We start from the raw sequence: 27622 nt of genomic DNA, 5'->3' as shown, positions 1-27622 counted from the left end.
TTCTTACAGGCAAGAATTGTGATGAGGCACAGCTAAACTGCAAAACAAACAAACACAAAAAAATGCACTCCTGATAAGGATAAGCATATTTAATAAAACGTATTAACACATTCATTTGACCCCATAATGAAAAACAGTTTATAAAAATAATAAAATAAAAATTGATTCATAAACCCACAACGCCTTTCTTTAATATGAAAATAATGATCTCCCTTCAGTTATAATCAAATATTTTCGATCATAAAGTTTACAGTGTTAAATATATCATTTTATTTATTTATTTATTTTAATCACCAAATAATAAACCCATTTGGCAACGTCTTCTTTTAACAGGAAAATAATAATCTCCCCTCAATTATAGTCAGATATTTTATTTTATTTATTTATTTTATTTAGTCTTTTAGAGTGACTGATTGCCATGGAAACGTGAACGTCATGTGTAGACTATCTTCTCTTTTAATTTTAAATCATTCTGCATTTATATACATCGCTCCATTAAAACCTCAACATGTCGTGAACACAACTCTCCAATAAAAAAGTGCGGGGGACGAATTTACTTTTTATAAAAAGTGGGGGGGGAACATGTCCCCCGCGTCCCCCGCGTAATCTACGCCCCTGCACACATACATACAAACAAACACACACATACATATATATATTTATATATTTATATTATACACACATACACGCAAAGAAGATCAATATAGATAAAGTAGAATTAAAATTAAAAAATGTAGATGATAAAGATGGCGGTGTTAATAATGTCCTTTAATTATTGCTGTAATTGCTGGCTATGTATTTGTGCAGGGATGGCCCCCTGACTCTCTCACAGGTCGCTGAACTGCACGCTCATTCCCTGTGACGTAAAAATGCGAGCTGTCGCCAGCTTCTAGATTCTTCGTCCTTATCTAGACGCTGCGCCAATCGAACTGCTGGTTAGCGTCCAGTAGCCAATCAGAACCAGCCGTGGGCGGGGCTTGGCTGAGTTCCAGTCTCTTGACAAATGCGCAGGTTTACCCATATTGCCGGCTGACAATATCCGTGGAGGCTGCAAGAATGCAGTAGAAGCGTTCTCTGCTAGGATTAGGGAGGAAGAATTATCTATTATCTATCTAAAGCCCGATTTACAATAATAGCGAGTAATACTTCTAGCTCGGTTACAAGCGCACTCAGCACATACTGTAGAATAGGGGTGTTGTGTTCTCACCCAGCTGCACTGTTAAAACTGGACCGGAGGTGTTAAGAATAAAGAAATAAGGACTGAACATGTCTGTGGTGGGAATTGATGTGGGTTTCCAGAACTGTTACATCGCTGTTGCCAGGAGCGGCGGCATTGAAACCATTGCAAATGAATACAGTGACAGATGCACTCCGTAAGTATAGCATTGCCAGCCCTGTAAAATGATGCTGTGTGTTGTTACGCAACGTTTGCTGTTGCCAGTGCATTTTCCTCCTGCGACTGTCAGTTTTGTCCGAAAGATGCTAAGCCCCTCGCGCATCTCCATTTTGCATGTATCTCATCAGTTTAACCGCTGCGCGAGTCTGGTCAGTGTTGTCTACGCCCTGAAACGTGTCTGAGAGAAATGCTCTTTTGTGTCTTTATTTGTCCAATTGGCTTATTATCACGAGAACGCCTGGATTTCTTAGTCATGTGAATAAGAGACATGCTCGTCGTAATTCCCACCTGTCATCCACACGCTCAGTCGCTCGTGAAATGGATCAGAACGGCTGTTTGTACGGCTTTTCGCAAGTGTTAGGCGAACTCAAAACTGCATGTCTCGCGCGAGCATGGCACGTGAACGGTATAATCCGACACCCTGCATGCGCCGAGTCCACGAGACGGTTGTCTAGAGACAAATCCACACTCTCTCGTTTTGGGCGCGGCGACACATGCAATCAAAATTAAGATGCTGGAAAACTAGATCTTTTTGGGGAAAATTTTGCACCATCGTCCTAAAAGGAAATCAGAATTGAGGTGTTGTAGGAGGTCACTGCGGTGCTTAGTCGAGTCGAATTCTGTTGTTAGCGCATCCTCAGCTTCTCCTGCAACACTAGTTACAGATCACACTGATTCTTGAAATATGGGACATAGGACAATTAACCATGGTTTTACTACATATAAATCCAAACAAACATGGTCACTATAGTTAAACCATGGTAACCACAAATTAACCATGGTTTTGCAACACTGACCATAGTTTAACCATTGTTGTAAAGCTGTGGTTATACAAATGGTAATCGATACGCCAAAAAAACATGGTTACGACACTTTTACTGTAATAAAACCATGGTTAATTTTCGCAAGGTATGTCCCACAACTTTACCTGCCATCGGGTTTAATATAGCAACAATTGCACTGAAATTAATCAGAGATGATGACTAGAATGTCCTTTACACAAATGTAGCTTTCATTTGATTTTCTTTTCATTTTATTAAAATTATGACATTATATGACAAAAAACATCAGCCTTCACACCATAACTGTCACTATAGTTAAACCATGGTAACCACAAATTAACCATGGTTTTGCAACACTGACCATAGTTTAACCATTGTTGTAAAGCTGTGGTTATACAAATGGTAATCGATACGCCAAAAAAACATGGTTACGACACTTTTACTGTAATAAAACCATGGTTAATTTTCGCAAGGTATGTCCCACAACTTTACCTGCCATCGGGTTTAATATAGCAACAATTGCACTGAAATTAATCAGAGATGATGACTAGAATGTCCTTTACACAAATGTAGCTTTCATTTGATTTTCTTTTCATTTTATTAAAATTATGACATTATATGACAAAAAACATCAGCCTTCACACCATAACTCAATACTTCATGTTGATTAATATATATATATATATATATATATATGCATAATAAAAATATTTAAAAAATTGTTTCTACATCCTGACGGAAGGAAAAGATAAAGTTTTACAGCTGTGTTCCTATTTTTTGTCAGCAACATCAACAAATCAGGCAATAGCTATGTTATTTTCTTTACATGCTTTTATCCAAAGCGACTTATATTGCATTCAAAGGACAGATTTCCAAAGCTGCGTGTCTTTCTTCTGTAGAACACAAGACATTTTGAAGAATGATGGGATGGTAACCATGTTGGTTTTGGTCACCATTGAAACATTTCTCAAATGATCTTTTATGTTCCACAGAAGAAAGTAAGTCATACAGTTTTGAAAAGATGAGGATGATTAAATGGTGACAGAATTTTGGGGTGAATTATCATTTAAGGTCTTCTTTTATGTGTTTTACCTGTTATGAGTTCAGCAAGCTCACAATTGTAAAGGAATTGTTTTTGAGGTAATTTTTAGAAAATTATCTCAAATTACATAGATCATTGTAAAATGAGTTAGAAATAAGAGAAACAGTTCTATCTATCTATCTATCTATCTATCTATCTATCTATCTATCTATCTATCTATCTATCTATCGTCTGTCTGTCTGTCTGTCTGTCTGTCTGTTTGTCTGTCTATCTATCTATCTGTCAATATTAAACATTTTCTGTCTGGTAGTGACAATCCAATAGATGGAACTGAAAAAGCGTTTGAAACATCCCGTGGTCTCATTCTATTCAAGTGAATTAATATTTCACACATTATTGTATTTGATGTTGGCTTGTATTGATTGCTACTATAGAAAACACAGATTTTGTGAAAAAAATAGAAGAAGCACGAGGTTGCACCCAAACACTGATTGAACATGTCGAACAGATTAATCCAAATGAATTGAAACAAGTTTGATTTTTTTTAGTTTGAAGCCTGTTTAATTCCACTAATTATTTCCACTATTATAATTCTAGTGGTTCTGAAATGCAGAAACCTTGCTGCTTCTTATAAGAAATCATATTAAAGACCTCCAGCTTCTAGCAGTCTTGATATGCCTTTTCATATCTCAAAAGCTTATTTCACACCATAACATGGTTTGCGACTCAGGAAGACTTGAGATAAGCACTAGTGAAGACGCTGTCCAAGGTGCTGATCCACGCCCTGCTCATCCAGGTTCTAGAATGCATCAGATTGGAAATACAATATGGAGGGTGTTGTCACAATGTATGATACATTTATGAACATGTCATCTTTTCCAACAGAGCATGCATTTCTCTGGCCTCTAAAAACCGGACCATTGGAAATGCTGCTAAAAGTCAGGTACGAAATGCTGTTCATTTCATGCTTTCTAATTTCTTAAACCTTTACAGTATTTGCTAATCATAAAATTAGGTGGTATATTAACCAATAAACATGCCTCCTACAGATCATAACGAACTTTAAGAACACGGTTCACGGCTTTAAGAAGTTTCACGGTCGAGCGGTTGATGACCAATTTGTTCAAGGGGAAAAATCCAAGTTGCCTTACAACCTTCACAAACTGGACAATGGCAGCACTGGAATAAAGGTGCTATAATGTGTTTTGCCACCACTTTGAAAACTATTTTGCTATTGTAGACCACTGTCCCAAAAATCATGTTTTGGACACAAAAAAAATGCAAAGAATGCATAGACAAAACATGAGTAGTTGTGTTTTTTAACAGTGTTTTCAAGAATATTGCAAAAAGCAATAGTGTGAAAGTTCTAGAATGTTAAACATGCTAGAGATCATTTTACACACACATTGCATTGTCATAGGTACGTTATCTGAATGAGGACAAGGTGTTTACCATCGAGCAGATGACTGCCATGTTGCTCACCAAGCTGAAAGAAACTTCTGAGCATGCCTTGAAGAAGCCTGTGGTGGACTGTGTGATATCTGTGAGCGCTTCTAAATCATTGATCCTAGCGTATTTCTGCTAGTGCTCTTGACATGCCTGTCATCTCTTTGACATGTTTGGGTTTTCTCTAGGTCCCCAGCTTTTTTACGGATGTAGAAAGGAGATCCCTGATGGACGCAACTCAGATTGCTGGGCTGAACTGCTTGAGGCTGATTAATGACACAACAGCAGGTCAGCAAAATTAAGCTGTTGATTTTTTTGGTAACACTTTAGAATAGGGAACACTTATTCACTATTAACTACGACTTTTCCCTCAATAAATTCCTAATTTGCTGCTTATTAATTGTTAGAAAGGTAGTTGTTAAGTTGAGGTATTGGGTAGGATTAGGGATGTAGAATAAGGTCATGTAGAATAAGGCATTTATGTGCTTAATTAGTAGCTTAATTCTAGTAATATGCATGCTAATAAGCAACTAGTTAAGAGACTCTAAAATAAAGTGTTACAATTTTTTTTTTAAATGTTGTCATTATCTAACTAAACAGAAAATGGTTACCTAAAAATGGTAGCATCTAAATTAATTGGTTTTATTTATAGTCAAAAATACATCGATTTATACCAACAAAACTAATGTTTACGCATTAAATCAGGTAGAAATAGCTCTTTAAAGGGATAGTTCACCCAAAAATGAAAATTTGATGTTAATTTACATGTAGGTGACTTTTTTCTTCAGTAGAACAGTAAAGCAGATTTTTATCTGAAACCATGGTCCTTGGTGATTCTTAAATGCAAGTCAACGGCTACCGTCCCTTGAGAGTAAAAAATAAAATCATGTACAGGTAACACCGTGGCTTGTGACGATATATTGAGGTCTCATGATGAAGCAAAACGATCAGTCTGTTCAAGAAACAGAACATTATTTACAACATAACTACCTGAAATCCATAGCCTCAGATGTTCAGTTTGTGAACAGTTGGTTCTTTTTAGTGAACCCAGTTCACTAAATCGGACTAAACCATCTGAAACAGTTTGCGGCTCAAACAGCACAGATCTACAAGTTGCTCAATCAAAACTCACTTTCAGACGTTTTCCGACCATCACTGTGACTCAAAATGAGCCAAAATTCTGACATAATATGATCGTATGATGCCGATTTTTGCCAACTCATTCAGAGCTTCAGTTCCTCCAACAAGAACTGAATTGAGGAAACAGTTCAGACTTGGGCCAAAGACAAGCTGCTGATACAAGCATGTGTGGACCGAGAACTTGAATGAAGCGCCGAAATGAAACTTTCATGGTTTCTTGTGGTTTATGTAAAAAGGTGAGCTGAAGGTGAGTAAATTAAAGGTGGGGTAAGGGATTTCTGGTAGCCAATGTTGACATTTGAAATCACCAAAACAAACACGCTCTTCCCCAAAAGAGTCTTGCCCCTATTTTGATAGCTCTGCCCCACACATACGTACGCAACCCAGGCAACAATTAGTTCTGTGAAACAAAGCAAAACCAATGTTACACCGTGTCTACACCAGACGCGAGTGGTGCGGCGCGACAAAATACTATAGAGCTCATAATCAGTGATGCTGTCTACACCATATATATATATATATACACATATCTATGGTCTACACTGGATGCGGCAAGGCACGACATGACAAATCCCGACATAAAACTGCTGCTGCGTTCTATTAATGACGTATTGACACAAATTTCAAATGATTTTCAACGGTCGCTTTGTCGCGTCCAGTGTACTAGACAGACTTTATCTGTTGCGGCGCAGACACGGTGACTCTCGATAGACACTCACCTATCGAGAAGAAACAAAGCAACCTCGGCGTCCGATGGCAGGCGAACCTTTGACTGAATGGTTCTTTGTGGAACCAAAAATGGTTCTCCTATGGCATCGCTTGAAGAACCTTTTGAAGCACCTTTATTTTTAAGAGTGTATTGAGAAGAAACAAAGCAACCTCGGCGTCCGATGGCAGGCCTTCCGCTCCTTGAGTCTCTCCAGTGCTGGAAAGCTGATCCGATATTTACACATTTACTTCTTGCCTTATTGCCCTAAGCCTTCTTTTGTTCCGCAGACGTTTTCCTCTTTTGTTTTTTATCCGTCATCTCTATCTTTCTGTCGCTTGGCTCAGACTGAACGCTCTCTCCTCCACATCATGAGTAGACACACTGCTGTACCCTTACTGCTGATTGGCTACAAGTTTGTTTTGCTAGTCGGCCCGAATCAGTTTTCTAAAGCGTTTTTGAAAAATGGCTTACCCCACCTTTAACAGCAAATTTTCATTTTTGAGTGAACTGTCCCTTTAAGGTAGCAATTGCGAGGTATCACTTTTTAACAGTGTGCATGTTGTTGAAAAATAAACTACACAAAACCAATTTTTAACTGAATAAAACAGGCTGCGTGACTATTATGTAGATTTACCGTGAAGGGTGATTTGCATATTGTACGTGTGTTAGGGACTTCAACATTTCTTAAAGACTGAATAAAATGAATACACATTATAAATAATATGAATACATTCTCTCTCATTATTGCTGTCATGACTAATGTAATTACCCCTTCTAAGGTTGCCGATCTAGATGAAAATGTGAGGGTGTAGCAGAAGCAAATTTAATGTGTGATGACTGACAAAAACATGATTCATGAATCATGAATTTCTTGTGTAATGATATTTTCTTATTTTCAACATGATGTTTGTCATCTTCAACATCTTTAACAGAGTAACTGTTTGCAGTAGTGTTAATTTTGTCAGCTATTTTTTAAATGTAGTCTTAGTCTTAGTCCTGTGTCAAATGTAACTTTGAGTTTTTATCATATTTAGTCAACTTGTCCTGTTTTAGTTTTAGTTAACTTACTGTATAATGATAACAAAAATTACTATTTTGCTCAATTTTAATTGCAGTAATTGTTGTCATTTGGGAAATGTATTTTTACATAATTGCTCTTTCACCAATAAGCACAAATCAATAGAATATCGACTCGTATGCATGTTTTTCTTTTTAACTCACCTAGTGTACAGATTTATAACAGGTTATCAATTAGAGGCTAAATATATTTAAATGCTCGTAATAACTCATTAATCTATTACCTGAAACCAGTTAAAGTAAGTAAGGAATAATGTACAATCAGCCAGTTATTATCATAAAAAGGCAAAAAATTATCATAAAAAATTACAAATAGATATTGTGGTCACAAATTAAGAATCTGTTAATTGGTGAACATGTTTTATTAATTCACTCGTTTAGTTCAATTTAACCAAAAGCCATTTAACCATAAAAGGGAACAAATTAAAACAAATTGACCAATTGTTATTTTGTTCCCTTGTATTATTTAAATCATTGAATCAGTTAAATCATGTTGTGCTGATTTGTTCCCTCATTTTAATTTAGTTAAATTGTGGTGATGTACTAATTTTATAATTTTTTTTAGTGATAATGACCATGTGAATGACCATTCTTTTATTTGGGTTCCATTTATGTTAACATTGTTAACAGGATGTATAGAATTTTTGTAATGTTAATTGGATAATTATATAATTGGATTGGACTTTTAGGAGTACTCTTATCTCTGTCTATTATTACAGTCCACAAGGCCTTTCACAAGTTGTTATTTGTTGTTATTCTTGTTGCAGTGGCCTTGGCCTATGGCATCTATAAACAGGACTTGCCAAACCCTGAGGAGAAACCCCGTAATGTCGTGTTTGTTGACATTGGGCACTCATCTTATCAAGTCTCCATTGCTTCCTTTAACAAGGGGAAATTGAAGGTCTGTGTTATCCCTATATTTTTATGGGAAATGTTTACTTCAGAGTATTATGTTTAATCTTTCACAAAGCTGTTTTCAAAGGTATTATCAAACTCTTCTTTGTTTCAGGTGTTGGCTACAGCATTTGACCCATATTTGGGCGGACGCAACTTTGACGAGTTGCTTGTGGAATATTTCTGCGGAGACTTCAAAAACCGTTTCAAACTCAATGTTAAAGACAACCCAAGAGCCCTTCTAAGGCTCTATCAGGAGTGTGAGAAACTGAAGAAACTCATGAGTGCAAACTCTTCTGATCTCCCTCTCAACATTGAGTGCTTCATGAATGACATCGATGTCCATGGGAAAATGAACAGGTAATCCAATTATTTTTTTAAAGTTCTGCTCCAAAATTTGCATAGTGTTTAGACTTAATTCAACGTTCATGTAACCTCTTTCATAAATAACAGTATGTGTATTGTGAAATTAAATCAATGCAAATGAAGCATTTCATGCTTAATAAAAAATAGTTGGATTGACGGTTTGAGCAGAAACATGTCATTGTGATTGGACACAGGGTGCAGTTTGAAGAGATGTGTGCTCAGCTCTTGATGAGAGTGGAGGCGCCACTGAAATCGGTCATGGAACAATCAAGTAAGCAGCAGTCGATGGCCCAGTTCTCCAAAAAAAAAAATCAATCACAACATATGTAAAATTTAAATACATTGCTAATTTGCACTCGTCCTGGTACAGAGCTTAGCAGAGACGAGATCTATGCCATTGAGGTGGTGGGCGGAGCCACCAGAATCCCGGCCATAAAGGAGAGAATCTCAAAGTTCTTCGGTAAAGACATCAGCACCACGCTGAACGCAGATGAGGCTGTAGCACGCGGATGTGCGTTACAGGTAAAACAGACTCTTAAAGACATCAAATTCATAAAGCCCTATTTAAAAAAGACCATAATCTGAACAAATCTGTCTACAGCACTTAAAATGGCCTTGATAACAGGCATTATAGATGTCAGCACAGAAACAGCAGAAGTGTGAGCAGTGTGAGAGTGTGATACAGAACAGTTGAACAATACGTGTGCCAGTTCCCTGGGGAGTTTGTGGATTCTGTGGGAGAGGTGTAGAAACGAGATGAAATCTGTGTGATGCATGCAATGCTGTCTCTGATTCCTTGTACTAATACCCTATTTAGACAGCTTATGTAACTACATTTGCTTGTATATCATAAATGTTTATTTTTTGTGTGTATGTGTGTGTGTGTGTGTGTGGTAAGTGTGCAATCCTGTCTCCAGCCTTCAAAGTCCGAGAGTTCTCCATCACAGACGCAGTCCCCTTCCCGATTACTCTGCGCTGGAAGTCTCAGACAGATGAAAGTGTCGGGTAAGAGCCTTCACATTTTCAACTTTTAGCCTGTTTGAAGCAAGTGCAGATATCTGAAATAATTATATTGTGTCCTAAGTATTCTCATTACCAAGTGATTATTTATTTGTAGTGCTAACTAAGCAAAGCATCACTATTTAACACGCTTAAAGTTAGGATTTGAACAAACCACCAACCTCAAGAATCAGCAAATAACTCGTTCCAGTGAATGATGCCTCCAATCATGCAGTTTATTGCGGAGAGGTGTGAGATTACATTTCTTGGCAATCACAATTTGATTTGCACCTGGTGGGCCATAAAAAGACTTGCATGGCAGAAGGGACCCAAGCCATCTAGGCATGAGAAAATAATAAAGACCAACAGGCTAGCACCTAGCAACCAACCATATCATCCTAACAAATGCATAGTAATGTGCTAAAAACCACTGGAAAGACCTTAGCAGCTACATATAGTAGCAATGACACAATTCAGCATTGTGGCAGCATCACTTACATTTTATTCAGAAAATGAAAAAATCAAGTGTATTTATTTACATAGTTGGAGTAATTTATATGTTTTATATTATCTTTATATAAATCTTAACAATAAATGTATCCATCTATTAACCTATTTTTAATAGCACATGCTCATTTTTCAAATGTAAATATGTGAGATGTGTTATTGACAGGAATTAGTGTCCAATAAGTACAAATATGCTGGCTTATAAAGATAAAATGTTTTGCATTCATTTTTATTATATGTAGCTGGAAAAAATATTCAAAAATATTTTTAGCATCACTGAATAAATACATTAATTTATACCATCAAAATAAATGTTCATGGGTTAAAGGTGCTGTATGTAGGATTGACACCGAGTGGTTGAACTAGGTATTGCAGTCCAAATTCAAAATATTGGAGAGGGTTTTTTTCGCCTGGCCCCTCCTCCTCAGTCTTGAAGCACACCCAGGTTGCCAGATTGACGACACCAACAGGAACGAGTGCACTTGACGATGAATGAAATGAAATACGCTGTGTTTTCCGCCAACTGGCAACCCGAGGTGACGAAATACAATTAGGTAAACTGGCAGTGGGCGGATTTCACAAACCAAAACAGAGACCGACATTCCGGCCCAGAACACACATTTTCAAAGGAGAATAACTGACAGTAGCATTGTTTTTCAGATAAACAAGTATGTTAACTTAGCATGTTTCTTAAATAACTGCAAACATATTATGGTATTTTTATGCTTTAGCAGAGTCAAAAACTTACATACAGCACCTTTAAATCAGCCAAAAATAACTCTTTAAGGAGACAATTGCAGGTTGCCTCTTTGTACAGTGTAGTATTATATTTAGTGGTCGACCGATATATCGCCAAGGCCGATATATCATCCGATATTTGGCATTTTTTAAATATCGGCATCGGCAGATAAGTTTTCCTGTTTGGCCGATGCGTTTGAGGCGGGACTTTTATTTTGACGCACAGTGCTTACATTCTCCCTCTTGTTCGTTGTTGTCCTTCAGTTCTGTCTAATATGGATGATCTAATACGTCTGTCGAATAATCAGATACAAACGTTAAACAAACAAATTAAAATGTATACAAAAAGTATTATAACGATTGCTTTTTTATTATTAGTAATAGAAAGGCACACATTATAATACGTTCTTGTTTGCCGTCAGCATTCAGCAAATACACATTTATATCATTTAAACAGATCTTTGAATGTCTAAAACATCTAATTTCAAAAACCTTGCAAACTTAGTCAGATCCAGTTGTGAGATGTTGTGAAGTGTGCATTTGTATCCTGCATGATCATGTGTTCTCTGCGTGACGGTCGGTCTGTGCGAATAGAATGTGGACAGGAGGAGAGTTCAGCTTCACTGGAGACGTGCGATCGACAAACATTAAACTCGTGATTTCAAATTATGCTGCGATTTATGCATTTGCCCGCTGTCATATTCATGTAATTTCCACTGTGTGCTGTATGTAAAATGAGTGTTACCTTGGCTTTATTTGAAAAAAATATGATTAATGCACACAAACTTCCCAGAATGTGCACTGTTGGTTACAGTGTTTACTTCCTTTTTAATTATATTTTTATTAAAATATTTATTTATTTGTGAAAAATACTTTGTCATCTAAAGTATAAGTATGTTTATTTAACAAATTTTTTTTATCGACTTTTCATTTTCATTTAATTAAAATATTAATTAAAATAAATAAAATTATATCGTCTTTATATCGGCCATCGGCCACCCTGCTTTCCAAGATATCGGTATCGGCTGTCAAAAAAACAATATCGGTCGACCACTGATTATAATGTTGTAATGCTTAATATTTTAAACACAATACATTAAATATTAAATTACATATTAATTTAAGTATTAATAATTTAATGAAAAAATGAAATAAATGAAATATAAATAAATAGATAAATAAATAATTCTAGAAAAAGCTGTAGTAATGTCTACTAAGAATTAAAATGTTGTTCTTAAAGTTGTCATGAAATGGAAATTATGATTGTCTTTCTTCCCTTTTGTGACATATATAAATATATACAAACTGTTAATTTTGATTTCAGGTTGACTTTAAGAATGAAAATCTGACTTGTTTTCAACTGTCGTTTTCTCGTCTTCAGGGAATGTGAGGTGTATAGTAAGAACCATGCAGCACCTTTCTCCAAAGTCATCACCTTCCACAAGAAGGAGCCTTTTGACCTGGAAGCATTCTATAGTTCTCCAAATGAGCTGCCCTATCCGGATAGCAGAATAGGTGTGTATTACTGTGTGTTGTGTGGCAACTTCAGTATCATGTTGATTGCATTCTGGAATGGCATTCTTAAACCAGACTTTATTTAAACTTCTATAGGAATCAGTATGAAATGATTCACTTTGAGTTTTAGTCAGCACTAGCCTAATTTATGACCAAAATGAGACTAATCACTCTGGTGCGAAGCCCAGGGGACCCTTAAATAGTTGTTCATGGCCTCATTTGATTAAGAATGCCCTCAGCATTGTGATCCATTGTGTCCGAGCACCTGTTATATCTTCAACACACTAACTGAAGTGGGTTAGAGTCAGGCCTAATCTCAGGGGAGTGTCACAGAGGTGTCAAAATACACCTACCAGCCTGGTAATTAGGACCGAGACATGACGTCCCCTAAGCTCTAATTCCCATCACATCATATACCCTCTCCATACTGAGTCTAATGTATGTCAGTGTGTGAGGGCCTAATACACTTCCCATATGGCAGGGTCAGAAATGAACTTTTGCATTATGGGGCAATATTTTCCCCCAAAATTCAATTCCTGGGGCATTTTTATCAATGAGAATACTATAAACTCACCAATAAAATTTGATCAACATTAACAAAAGCCAGTTTTACATTGCAGAGGTGGAACAAAAGCTGCATCTGACATGCCTTCTGTGTATGTATACATGTATTTATAAGTACATAGCCAACATAAAGTATATAAAAATAAATAAATATATATATAAATTAGGATTGTATTACAGCGTAGAGCTATTATTATGTATACTATATTATGCCAGAAATCAATATTTTTGATTATTGCTCTTAATATGCTAATAATGATTATTAATGTAGAATAATAGAATACATGTGACCCTTGACCACAAAACCAGTCATAAGGTTTAATTTTTCAAAATTAAGTTTTCTGAAAGCTTTCCATTGATTTATGGTTTGTTATGATAGGGCATTATTTTGCCGAGATACTACTATTTGAAAATCTGGAATCTGAGGGTGCAAAAAAATCGCATTTAAAGTTGTCCAAATGAAGTTCTTAGCAATGCATATTACTAATCAAAAATTAAGTATCAATTTATTTATGGTAGGAAATTTACTACATTTCTTCATGGAACATGATCTTTACTTAATATCCTAATGTTTTTGGCATAAAAGAAAAATCGATAATTTTGACCCATACAATCTATTTTTGGCTATTGCTACAAATATACCCAAGTGACTTAAGACTGGTTTTGTGGTCCAGGGTCACATATTAGCCCTACAGATACAGCATGAAATAGACTACTATTTAAACCTTTAACATTTTACATAACATTCCATAACTGTTTTATCTCACAATTCTGACTTTTTGCTCACAAATGCAAATTTATATCTCCTAATTCGGACTTTATAACTCGATTTAACTCAACAATTGCCAGTTTGTCAATTCTGAGGTAAAAAAAGCCAGAAGTGTGGGATGTAAACTCATGATTCTGAACTGAGGGGAAAAAAAGAGAATGATGAGTTGATTTTTCTTCAGAATTGTGAGATATAATCTCGGAATTGCGAGAAAAAAGTCTGAATTTTGAAATATAAACTCAAAATGATCTTTTTTATTCTTTTATTCCATGGCTTCCATAGACTGCTACTTTAAAACTGTCATAATAACAGCACGGTGGTCATGCTGAATGGCACAGATTGTACTACGGACTACTATTTTAAATTGAGCAGTGTAACTTTTTGTATGTTTCTTTAACTGCATTTTATTTTAATAATGAACAGGCTGCGATGTCAAGTTTGCAAAAATATGTTGTGTGCGTGCGTGAGGCATTATCAATGCATTGTTTTCCCTTAAAGGATTAGTTCACTTCCAGAATAAAACATTTCTGATAATTTCCTCACCCTCATGTCATCCAAGATGTTCATGTCTTTCTTTCTTCAGTCGCAAAGAAATTAAGGTTTTTGAGGAACATTCCAGGATTTTTCTCCTTATAATGGACTTCAATGGTGACCAACGGGTTGGAGGTCCAAATTGCAGTTTCAGTGCAGCTTCAAAGGGCTCTACAGGATCCCAGCCGAGAAATAAGGGTCTTATCCAGCGAGAACGGGCATTAAAAAAAAAAAAAAAAAAAAAAAAATGTATATACTTCTTAAAGGGCATTTTACTTTCTTTGCACGTACGCTTTGTAAACACTGGGTCGGTACTTCCATCTACGTCATGCGTGACCTTTCCAACGTGACTACGCCATGCGTGAAGTCGGGCTAGTGCAAGACAAGCATTTGTGGTTAAAAAGTGTATAAAAGGGTTTTGTTTTTTTTGTTTTTTTAAATGACCGATCGCTTGACTAGATAAGACCATTATTCCTCGACTGGGATCCTGTAGAGCCCTTTGAAGCTGCACTGAAACTGCAATTTGGACCTTCAGCCCATTGGTCACCATTGAAGTCCATTATATGGAGAAAAATCTTCAAAAACCTTAATTTCTTTGCGACTGAAGAAAGAAAGACATGAACATCTTGGATGACATGGGTAAATATCAGGAAATTTTTATTCTGGAAGTGAACTAATCCTTTAAGGAAACCAAGGATTCTAAGAGATTCAACTGTTACTCCGATGGAAGCAAGACATCATTCAAAATGGTAAAGCTTTTGCCAAATAAAGAAAACAAGCAGGATGCCGCTTTCTGCTGTCTCGGTTTCATTTCCATGAACTTTGGAGCGTGTCACATGAACCGAAATTCAGCAAAAAAAAAATTTTTCTTTTGTTTTGTTAATCGTTTAATGATTTAAGTGAAATATATTTTATGTATAGGCCTATGTATACCTTTTTATGTATATAGTTTTATTCTGTTTTCTCCGTTCACAGAAGCGCTGCAGGTGTGTGAAGTGACTTTGTGTGAATCCATGTTCTACACTATCCTGCAGTTTTTGCTGGTTTCAAAACACACAACAAACTCCATATTACCTGCCATTAATTTTCACTTAAATGTAGACCTAATGCTTGACGGTTCGCGCCATATCCTCAGAAAAACTGTAATGCTGTGGCACTGCCATTGCGACTTACCTATGATGAATTTACAGCTGGCTTTTCACTTGTTGGATGCGTCAACATCATATTTGCATTGGACGTACTATTTGAATTCGTGATTGGTTGATTGCAAAATTAAAAGACTCAACAGAACCGGTTAATGACCATTTCAAATAAGCATTTCTGTTCGGAACAATTAAATTTGATTTAGTTTCTGCTTTTTGTTTTCGGTCCTTGAACTGGTTTAGAGCCCTGCTTAAAGTATTACTGTCTGATTGTGGTTCTGATTAGCATGTTTTTCTGTTGTGGCCAGGCCGCTTTACCATACAGAATGTCGTGCCGCAGCCTGATGGGGACAGTTCAAAGGTCAAGGTGAAAGTGCGCGTGAACATGCACGGCATCTTCAGCGTGTCCAGTGCCTCTCTGATAGAGAAGCAGAAAGGAGAGGCAGAGGATGTGCAGATGGAAACAGAACCTACTGTACAGAATGAGGGCAGGCCTGAGGAACAGGTAGGAGACACTGATTGGCAAAAAAAGTATTCATTCTTTGGGTAAATTAATTTAATTACAAATTAATCTAATTCTAGTTTTGTGGGATTTTGCCATTCCATTGATGTCAAGAGAAATATTTAAATGATTAGTTCAACCAAAGATTCTGTCATCACTTGCTCATCTTCATGTTGTTCCAAACCTGAATTACTTTCTTTGTTCCTTGAAACATGATTAGATACACAGGCACAACATTAGCGTTCAAATCTGTAAAGTCTTTTCACTCTGTCATTAATTTAAGCTCACTGCTTTTGGCACTGAAAATGACACCTCTGTCCTAGAAGAGGAAGATTGTCGTTCTTGCATTAGGGGTTACTTTATTTAGCTTACCAGGGTTATGACATGCCATCAACAGCTGTAATTTGGCACAGCAGTTTTTAAACTAGGCCAAAGAAATCTAAAATATCTAAATATGCTGGAAGGCAAGTTACTGGCCAGGTGCACAATTATGACATCAAGCAATCAGTCAATCAGTACATATACTGTGCGCTGTATTAAAGTAATGCAAGTTGTATATATGTAGGTGCAATTTATATTTGTCTAAAAATGTAGTTTCAAGTATTTAGATTTTTTTTTTACATAATAATGAGAAACAAAATAAGTTCCCAAATAACTGATTGTTTATGCATTCATAAAAAAAATATAATACACTATTATTTAAAAGTTTGAGATTGGTAAGTTTTTAAATGTTTTTGAAAGTATCTTAGGCTCATCAAGGTTGCATTTATTTGATTAAAAAAACAGTAAAAACAGTAATTATGTGAAATATAAAAATAACTTTATAAATACTGTATAAAACTGTATAAAATAAATATTTTAAAATCCAATTTATTCCTCTGATGGCAAAGCTGAATTATTAATATAATATTATTGTCAATGGTGTGGAAATAATAATATTATCAATGCTATTATTAATATTTTTATGGAAACTGATGCATATTTTTCAGGATTTTATGATTAATAGAGAGTTCAAAAGTACAGCATTTCTTTGAAATCTTTTGTGACATTATAAATGTCCTTACTGCCATTTTTGATACATTTAATGCATCCTTGCTGAATAAAAATATTAATTTCAAAACCTTACTGACCACAAACCTTTGAATACTAGTATATGTACAAGTGTGTAGTATTCTAGTATGCAGTACCATACAGATTACATTATTGCACAAGGCTTCACAAACTAATAATTCATAATACATGAAGCCAAATGAAAGATTTTTTAAAGCCGAATACCTCAGCTCAGTTACATGCTTTTTCATTCATTTCAAAGTATTGTTTTTGTTTTGTGAATGTGACAGGAAGTCTGCATCGTAGTGATTTCTATGGCTCTCAGCTGTAGCTGTTCAATGCTCCTCGTTTATAAAGAATATTCCAAAACGAGCAAATATATTCAGCACTGTGAGCTTTTAAAACAAATTTTGTGGACAGTGTAGGTGCAGGATCAGATCACTCATGCTGTGTTTATGCTTTTATTAATAGAATAAAATGCAGGTGGACCAGGAAGGCCAAGGAGACCAGCCCACTGAAGAGGAAAAGATGAATAACTCTGGCAATAAGGTACAATTTACCTTGGCAATATAATCAAATATATTCTCAAATGCTGTTTATTTCTACTTTGAAGGGGTCATGTCATGCATGCTAGATTCTAGAGCTATCTGGAGTTATCTAAAGTAATGGTGAAACAGACCGATTTGTGCTTATATCTTTACAAATTTCTTATTTTGTTAAAGGATGGTGATAAACAAGATCAAGTTGCAAGCAGTAGCAAAGCCAATACAAAAGTGAAGAGTGTTGATCTGCCCATTTGGGCCAACACCACCCGACAGCTGGATCAAGATGTGCTCAACAACTTTGTTGATTATGAAGTAAGTCATAATTCATTTTCAGTCTGCTTCAGTTCTTTTGAGAACATGTGGAGTGGTGCGATTAATTTAACTCAGCTCAGTTCAAAGCCAGCCCTCTTGTTCCACTCTGTGCATTTTTGATTCTCATCTCAAATTAGAGCCCCATTTTCTGCGCTTTAGGCAGAATTCATTTTGGTTATATGTAGGATGCACCGATACCACTTTTTCCAGTACTCGCCCAATACTGATACTTTTATTTTTGGCACGTATTTGTACTGGTGCAGAATGAGAGGGACAAGTACAGCCTAGCGCATTTCACAGAGGCTAGATTCACTTTCTCCAGAAAGTCGTGTATGCCTAAGGTTGAAAATAAATGATGTTTATAGTGACTGCCCCCATAGATGGTCTTATTTGTACGATTTAGTTTTAATCCAAATGATGCGTGTGCTAAGTGAGTGAACATCAAAGATCACACAACAGAAGTGCGCGCGCTCTCTCTCTCTCTCCCTACCGTTAAGTAACTTGTGCATTGATTTACTTACTTGTTTTTGACATATCCGACCGAACTACAAACTTTCCAGTGATGTCTGTGAGAAAGATATATTCACTCGACAAGCTCGCGCATCTGTGCCGCCGCGCGCTCAATCCACTCAGCGTGGTTTGTTTATCAGCTCGCGCACATCAGCTATACAGGCGTTAATACTGAATGTTTAACGTTATATTCATTGCATACATATACTTCGTAGTAGACATCCTTAACTCCATTCTGCTGTCTGTTGTTCTGTTGTTGGTGTTTCTTTGTCTGAATATGGCGCTTATCACATGCTGTGTGGTGTCAGCTTTTGGTATCGGGGCATTTTAACGAGTACGAGTACGAGTACAGAAGCTCAGTATCGGGCCCGGTATCGGTGCATCCCTAGTTATATGTACTCACTATATTTGTCTCTTGGTAGCTACTGTTTATAACTCTTGCCAGCTGAACCAACTGTATCTTGTACCCTGCATGTTGCTAAAATCATATGAAAATCATATATATTTAGCATTTACCCTAAATATCCATGACAGAGCTCAATTCAGTCCTCAGGGAAAAGATATTAGTAGATCATTTCGCCAGTGAAGCGACAGCACAGCTCTAGGCATTAGAGTCATGTCCTACACTTACTAGCTCATCCTTTAGCTTAAAAAACCCCCAAAAACAAATACTGTGTAATCTCACTCTTTGAAGCTCTTCAATCAAGCATGAATTTGGCATTATAGCTTTATGCTATTGTATTTTTGTTAGTTGACAATATTTCTTAATACTGTACGTTCCTGGTCTTATTGTGCAAAATTCATCTATGCACATGATTCCAAAGCAGAAAATGTTTGTCTTTGTAATTTTTATTTAAAAAAACTCCTCTGAAGTGACTTAACTGTTTGACTAAGGTCACCTGACAGAGGTTTCATAATATAGTTTCAACATATATACTGTATTTAAATAGTAACACTTTATTTAAGGACCAATTCTCACTGTTAACGAAAAAATGAGCCGATATGGGCCGATACCGATATGGTGGCCGATATATCGTGCATCCCTAATTTTACCATAATCGGATAACGGTTTTGTAATATCGGATTCACCGATAAACACGAATTGCACGCATTATCGCCATTGCAGCGCATCTGAGGGGACAACGTCGTGCAGGTACTTGATTTGCTGTAGTTAGTAAACTTTATTGAACATAACAGCAAATGGCTGCAATTTAACAAAGAGTGAAAAATTTAAGGGGGTCTGAATACTTTCCGTACCCACTGTATGCACAAATTAGATGCATTACATACTGTAAATGCCTGATATGCAGTTTATGCAGCTTGGCTCTAAGAAATAGAGACCAACTCACGGAGTCATGTAAAATAATCCGTCAAGTCCTGTCTCAATAAAGACGTAACTTTGCCTGAATTAAATAATATGCAGCCATGAATGAGCACATGTTGGAAATAAAAGCACTGAATTGAATCCTCTCTCTGTTGTCTATGCTCATCGTTAGTCTCATGAATTGATGCTCAGGAAATGCTCCAGCACGGCCACTGCATGTAACTTTTAACAATATTCACACCCTAAATTGTATTAACATTTACTATATAACCATTATTTCTCTAATAAGTTAGTAAACTTTATTTAACATAACAGCCATTTATGCACAAATTAGATGCATTATATAAATGCCTGATATGTAGTTTATGCAGTTTGGCTCTAAGAAATAGAGACCAACTCACGGAGTCATGTAAAATAATCCGTCAAGTCCTGTCTCAATAAAGACGTAACTTTGCCTGAATTAAATAATATGCAGCCATGAATGAGCACATGTTGGAAATAAAAGCACTGAATTGAATCCTCTCTCTGTTGTCTATGCTCATCGTTAGTCTCATGAATTGATGCTCAGGAAATGCTCCAGCACGGCCACTGCATGTAACTTTTAACAATATTCACACCCTAAATTGTATTAACATTTACTATATAACCATTATTTCTCTAATAAACATCTAAATAAATACAACTCTATGGAAATTAATTATTTATTATCTCCGCGAGCGATCGCAGTTGGAGTATAGTTCTGTGTAACTGCATAGATAAACCACACTCTCAGCAGGCATTTCATAATCTAGAAGGACAAAAACATTATTAATAATTCTGATATAACATTCCAGTTGAGAAATGCAATAAAATACGATGTTTGGTTTGTTATATTCCAATATTCCAGAGAATATTATTCAGTGAATTAACATTATCCAGTGAATTATTCTTGACCCTGTAGCTATTAAATAGCTTATAAACCTACTAAAATTGTAGTTTAAAATGAAGTTGATATGACTCCTGCCCTTTATTTATTTTCTCCATTTGAAAACATTAGACATTCTACATTTATTTTGCTTATTGTTAATATTAGTGTTGTTGCTGTTGATGCTTTTTATAAATAAAATGTTTTTTATTGTTGTAATATGAAGATTAAATTTAACATGAAAGACTGCTAATTTTCAACACAAAAAAAAAGATGACTGAAAAGAGGAAAAACCAAAACTGAAGTATGTTCTTACTTCACTCAGTCATTTATTTACTTTATAACAGTAAATAAATATCGGTTATGCATATCGGTTATCAGACAAATAAACATGCAAATAATTGGTATCGGTTATAAAAAAAAATCAATATCGGTCGATCACTAATTCTAGCCCATACCTAAATTTAACAACTACCTTACTAACTGTTAACAAGCAGCAAATTAGGAGTTTATTGAGCCAAAAGTCATAGTTAATAGTTAATAGTGAGAATTGGACCTTAAAATAAAGTGTGACAATTCAAATATATTTGTAAATACACATTTAGTACTTTAAATATATTTTAAATGTAACATTGAATAACACTACTGGTAAAATTATAATTATAAAATTATAAAAAGTACTTTACATGAGCTTTAGTATGTTAGACAACACATCAAAATATGATTACTACAACATAATGATTTAAAATGTTCTTGTAATTTCACATTTTTTACTTTTAAAAATTAAATTTGACATTATTACAATGTTGAAGACACTGTGTAATCTAATGAAATTGTAATCTTGCAAATACATATATTTTTAAATACACTTTTAAGATTGGAAGCACACTACAAATGCACATTCAGTACAGTCGAGCACAGTTATTTATGTTTAGGTTAGAGCAAAGGGTATGTTTGATGTTTCATTTATAATCCGGATAATTATAACGTTTGAGAATTTTTGTGGCTTATTAGGGAGAAAAGTTACAATGATCCAGTTTGTAAATATATATTCACTGCATTTTCTCTTCCAGAAAAAAATGATCATACAAGACAAGCTGGAGAAGGAGAGAAACGATGCTAAAAATGCTGTGGAGGAGTATGTTTACGAAGTGCGAGACAAACTGTGTGGCATCTATGAGAGATATGTCACTGAAGATGTGAGCACATAATCTCTTTGTTTACCCAGAGCCGTTGTTCTCAGTCAAGACACTAGGGAGCTTATGCTTTGTTTCTGTATAATCTACACCACTTCTGCAGTTTAAAATCTCAAATCATTTATACATGGAACAGAACATTATAAATACTAGCAAAATGAAGCTCAGGTGAGACTTACTATGTATGTGTGTTGATGTTCTTCCTTTGCAGGAAAGTAACCGACTCACTATAATGCTTGAGGACACAGAGATCTGGCTGTATGAAGAAGGAGAAGACCAGGAGAAAGAAATCTATCAGGACAAACTGTCTGAACTCAAAGTAGGTGCTTAAGTATTCAGGTCATGCATGTGTATTACAGTTGTGACATTTTGCACTGTTTATACATTTGTACATTAATATATACATCTGTTATATTATTTTTTTTATTTTTCTAAAAAACTACATTTTTAATCGCAAGTGAATGTGTACTTGTAGTTTATCTTTAAAAACTGTACATGCAGAACGTGAGCCGTTTTAGGTAGGTGTGGCTGACCAAAGAGAATGGAAAAATGTATTACATTTGCTAGGATGAGCAAAAACTTTTTCTGTTATACTGGTTGAAAGTCTAATTAAGGTGGTCTAAATATATTTAGACCATCATTACAATTGTACAATTATAAATATATTTAAATACATGACATAAAAATGTCATAAATGCTTGTCAATACATTCGGTAGTGCACTTTACCCATATTTCTAAGACAATAGAATTATGAAATTACATATAAAGATGTACTTAGGTCCTACTTAAGTGGGTCAAAGAAAAATATAAATTTAATCTATAATACATTTTTTTTAATTTAATTTCAGTTAACATCCAATTAAATGTCTGAAAACATTACATTCAGTTTGCACTTATGTAAATTCCCCTAAAGTATATGAAGAGCAAAACCAAATTTTTTTGGCAAAAACCGATAACTTTGACCAAACTCCTCTCAGCTAGCACGTCTTTTCAAAGTGACATCATTACAATTGTACAATTATAAATATATTTAAATACATGACATAAAAATGTCATAAATGCTTGTCAATACATTCGGTAGTGCACTTTACCCATATTTCTAAGACAATAGAATTATGAAATTACATATAAAGATGTACTTAGGTCCTACTTAAGTGGGTCAAAGAAAAATATAAATTTAATCTATAATACATTTTTTTTATTTAATTTCAGTTAACATCTAATTAAATGTCTGAAAACATTACATTCAGTTTGCACTTATGTAAATTCCCCTAAAGTATATGAAGAGCAAAACCAAATTTTTTTTGCAAAAACCGATAACTTTGACCAAACTCCTCTCAGCTAGCACGTCTTTTCAAAGTGAAAGTAGCCTTGTCACCTGACCTGAATACAGTGCGCTGATTCGCTAAAATGGACTTATCGGCTTCTGCAGTAAAACGTGAACTCGTGATGCCTTGAAAGTGGACAAAACCAGATTTTTTGACAAAACGTGTTTAGGGTTCAGGCCGCGCTATATTTGGAGAATAATGCATGGAAATCAGGTCCTTTTTTTTAAAGTGGCGTTTATCGGTTTTTGCAAATGAACTCATATTATTATTATGAACTTCATATTATTTCTGTAACAAGTAGTCTTTTTAAAACTATGCTGAAGTGTAGTTCTTTTTCACATGGGTCAGTTCATCCAATGAAAAACTGCATGAATGTGTGTTACAGCAGGATGTGGTCTTTGTCTTTTGTAGAAGTTTGGTGAGCCCATTGAAGAACGGTACAGAGAGCATGAGGGTCGACCCAGAGCGTTCGATGAGCTAGGCAAGAAAATTCAGCTTTTTATGAAGGCGGTGGACATGTATAAACAGAAGGTAAGCTGTAATGCTTAATGGCAATGTAGCTTTTTTGATATTGTATAGTTCTGTTAATAGAAAATGATTTGAAAAAGCTTTTGTTTTTGCAACTAAAGCACAGTTCTTGCCTGTTGTGTTTTTATAAGCCTTGGAGTGATGTGCAACCTCCTTTTTTATAGGCATTAATTGGTTTTATTTGGGATAACTCCTTTGCACAGATCTACTGGCCTAATTACTTTCGTAACTTACACTTTTTTCATCTACAAGTTTTTTAATGTACCTTGTTATGTCTCCCACTATTTGGGGAACACATTCACTTAAAAAATGTTTCAAGTGTTTGACTTTATATCAGTTGTTTTGGCCATTTAATTCATTATTACAATGTTATATCTTTATCAGAATTATTGTGTATGTAACGGCATCCTAATATTTAGCAGTGTTCAGATTGGCTTATTTATTCTTAAGAGCATTTTACATTAATTGCATTTACTCATTACAGTCATCATATTCATCGTATTGTTCCTCATCAGTATTGATGCACTTAAAGAAAATGTAATGCTGAGGTACACTTTAAACTGAATTGAGTGGAAGCTGAGATGCATTAAATGCTGTGGTCATGTCTGCCATTTGACCAGCAGGATGAGCGCTACCAGCACTTGAGCGCCGAGGAGATGAGTGTTGTTGAGAAGAGTGTGTGTGAAGCTTTAGGCTGGATGAATACAAAGATGAACGCCCAGAGCAAACTTACAGTTGCTCAAGACCCAGCAGTCAAAGTAGCAGAGATCATTCAGAAGATTCAGGTTTGTGCACTTTTCCAGTAAAAATACAGTCAAGCTTCAAGTCACAATTATATTTTGCCCTGTCATTAGAGCGTTCACACCAGTTTCTTTTATAAATAATGAATAAGAGTGGATCTCACAAAATGATCTCCAAGCGACATTTAAAAAAAAGGACATATTTTGCATATAGAAAATGAAGCCTAAAAAGAAAAAAGTCCAGTGTACTAGACAGACTTTAGCTGTTGCGGAGCAGACACTCTGTTACTCACCGATCGAGAAGAAACAAAGCAACCTCGGTGTCCGATCGCAGGCCTTCCGCTCCTTGATTTCGCTCCAGCGCTGGAAAGCTCATCCGATATTTACACGGGTCCTACTTCTCGACTTAAGCCTTCTTGTTCCGCAGACGTTTTCCTCTTTTGTTTTTTTATCCGCCATCTCTATCTTTCTGTCGCTCGGCTAATGTCCGTCCTGTGCACTGAACGCTCTCCTGCCCATCATGAGTAGACACGCCCCTTACTGCTGATTGGCTACAAGTTTGTTTTGCTAGTCAGCCCGAATCAGTTTTCTAAAGCGTTTTTGAAAAATCGCTTACCCCACCTTTAAAAGACTTTTATTTTGACAGACTCTGTCTAGTTATGTGTTGTATTGTAATTAAATTAAATAAAATATTTATTGTATGTATTTTGCATTAAAGTAGTGGAAATTTGATTTTTTAAATTGTATTTTACATTTCGGTAATGACAATTTGTAGGGAAAATATGCTTAATTATTATGAAATCAAGTTTACTGCAAAAATCTGGTTAAAATTTTGATTCTCATGGTTCTAAAGTAATAATCAATTTATTTTTTTTAAATGAAGGAAACTACAATTTACTTGTATATTTTATTATGGGACAAAATAGTATCTCAACATGTTACTGGCAGGTTGTGTCTGGTTCCTTCATAAAGAATCCTCATATCGTGGTACTGGCTGACAACACTCTAACCTACTGCATCATTTAATAAAATGCAATTTATATACATATTAATCCTTCTGTTTTTGTGTTGAAATGCAGGAGTTAGAGGATGTTTGCCATCCTGTCTTCAACCGGCCCAAACCCAAAACCGAGGAGCCTGTAGAAGAGGGAGACAAAAACAATGGGGCACATAACGGCCCCGCAGCACAGCAAGGCGCAGACAGCAAAGGCAATCAGCAGATGAAGCCTCCGTCTGGAGAGATGGAGGTGGACTGAGCTCTTCCTCACTCAACCATCTAATTCTGCTGTCATTCTCACTTAAGCCACTATTAAATCTTTTCAACTTACACTGAACCGATAGCTGGAACCATTCTCTTTATGTCCACCACTCAGTTGGCTGTATTTGTGCATCTGTTTGTAGACGTCTGCTCCTCTGTTGGTTTTCTCTTGTACCTATTAAGGGACTGGGTCAGGCTGTCCTTCAAGTGTTGCAGCTGTATTGGAAACACAGTCCGGGATTGGACATCCACAGTAGGATCATATAGAATAGATGTAGTTCAATAACTGAAACGATGCTGCCGCTCTTAACAAAAAGCTATCCCTAAAACAATGTGATGCATTCTGGGAGAGCCAAAGGCATTCTTGAGGTGAATCATATCACTTGGTAACTTGAATTAAACATGAATTAAAATACTGTCTGATCAATCGTTAAGATTGAGGGAAAAGAAGCAAATATGTATGCAATACATATAAATATATGGTTTATATTTGTATTTAATATATACATTTCCAAAGGATGTGTTGTCTAGAGCCTGTAAATATTATTTTAGTAATTTGAATTTATGGGTGCTTAGATATAGGTACACTCCTATTGTTGACATTGCAATGCTTTCAGCTCCGTAGTGTCATATGAAAGTAGAATGTTTTGAGCAGGTCATTCCTTTTTTCCCCAGTTTTCATGCAGTCCCATATCTAGTATTGAGGTTTGATGATCACAAATATTAAAACATGCCTTTATGACTGAATGTGTTTGTTGCCATCTAAATTATTGTGCCACTTTACGTGAGAAATTTTATATTAGTCTCAAAATCTGGACAAGAACAGGAGGGTTTGTAGAAGTGTTAGAAGCACTTATATATGGAGACAGATCAGCCTCAAAAATAACACATTTGCAAAACAAAATTCATGAACGCACAGCACAATTTACATTTACAAAATCCGATTCGTAAATTCAAAACACAATTCATAAATACAGAAGTAAAAGCATAAATATTTCCCCAAATGCATCTTACCTAAATAAATGTAAAATGTTTTGCACATGCATGCACAAATATGTATATATCAAGTTCTTTAATTAATTTCCATCACACATTTATGAATGATGCTACATGTATTTATGGATCGTTGAATCTGCATTTGCAAATCATCACACATGCGCGGACTGCTTTGAATTTGTGTGCGGTATTTTTGAGACCTTCCCGGCAGGTTAAGATTCATAAATATCTTTTTTTGGAGGATGTTCCGTTCAGCCATTCGCGGTGAGCTTTTAATCCACCAATCAAAACGCTACTGAACAGACTCAAGAAGCTCAGCGCTGTGCTTGTACTGTGCAGTGTTCCATGATCGGGAATTTTGTTTTGCAAATGTGTTCTTTTTGAGGCTGATCTGTCTCCATACTTAAAGGACTTTTATTTATTTTGTAAATACAGGCAGGTAATAGGGGAGATCCAGTGTAATTTTTCATTCAAATACATTATATTAATTTAAGAAATCGATGAATCACAAAACATTTTTAAATGGATAACTTAACACGGGGTTTCCTAAACTTTCCCAACTGACTTCAAAGAACCATGCATATGTGACTGTGCTGCTAAATTATTGAAATATTTAATTTCAGTCTGACAAAACGGTTTGCGAATCCCTGCCTTGACAGGAACTGTTATGTTATTAATTATAGTGACGCCAGTGTTGCAATGATAAACAAGACCATATCACTTTAAATGTGAATTATTCTTGAAATAAACAGTAAACGTGATATCAGCGTAGTAAGTAAGACTTGTTCCGTGTCATACTGTGATCTGATCA

General features: G+C 35.6%; 1 protein-coding gene across 2 annotated transcripts; it reads left to right on the top strand.

Annotated features, from left to right (window-relative positions):
* Positions 1-1017: 1017 nt before the first annotated feature.
* On the top strand, positions 1018-26555 carry LOC107561683 (heat shock 70 kDa protein 4L-like). 2 transcript variants are annotated; one of them, XM_016246156.1, is made up of 19 exons: positions 1018-1373; positions 4106-4163; positions 4270-4410; positions 4641-4763; positions 4855-4954; positions 8360-8493; positions 8602-8846; positions 9047-9123; positions 9223-9374; positions 9751-9857; positions 12478-12611; positions 15926-16122; positions 17641-17718; positions 17892-18026; positions 21838-21963; positions 22172-22279; positions 23701-23820; positions 24441-24602; positions 25637-26555. In XM_016246156.1, exons 1-19 carry the CDS (start codon positions 1267-1269, stop codon positions 25811-25813), a joined length of 2481 nt encoding a protein of 826 aa, XP_016101642.1. In that variant the 5' UTR covers positions 1018-1266; the 3' UTR covers positions 25814-26555. The 2 variants fall into 2 exon arrangements, with proteins under 2 accessions (XP_016101642.1, XP_016101641.1); XM_016246155.1 differs by having other exon boundaries at positions 24438-24602.
* Positions 26556-27622: the final 1067 nt, after the last annotated feature.

The sequence above is a fragment of the Sinocyclocheilus grahami genome, unplaced genomic scaffold (assembly GCF_001515645.1).
Source record: "Sinocyclocheilus grahami isolate Dianchi unplaced genomic scaffold, SAMN03320097.WGS_v1.1 scaffold787.1, whole genome shotgun sequence".
NCBI classification, from domain to species: domain Eukaryota; kingdom Metazoa; phylum Chordata; class Actinopteri; order Cypriniformes; family Cyprinidae; genus Sinocyclocheilus; species Sinocyclocheilus grahami.
This window is presented reverse-complemented; position numbering and strand designations above follow the sequence as displayed.

Excerpts from the sequence above, each read along its gene's own strand:
- LOC107561683 (XM_016246155.1), top strand. The coding sequence starts at position 1,267 with ATGTCTGTGGTGGGAATTGATGTGGGTTTCCAGAACTGTTACATCGCT. Across the intron at positions 8,494-8,601 it reads TTAACAAGGGGAAATTGAAG|GTGTTGGCTACAGCATTTGA; the intron begins GTCTGTGTTATC and ends TCTTTGTTTCAG. Across the intron at positions 17,719-17,891 it reads TGAATAACTCTGGCAATAAG|GATGGTGATAAACAAGATCA; the intron begins GTACAATTTACC and ends ATTTTGTTAAAG.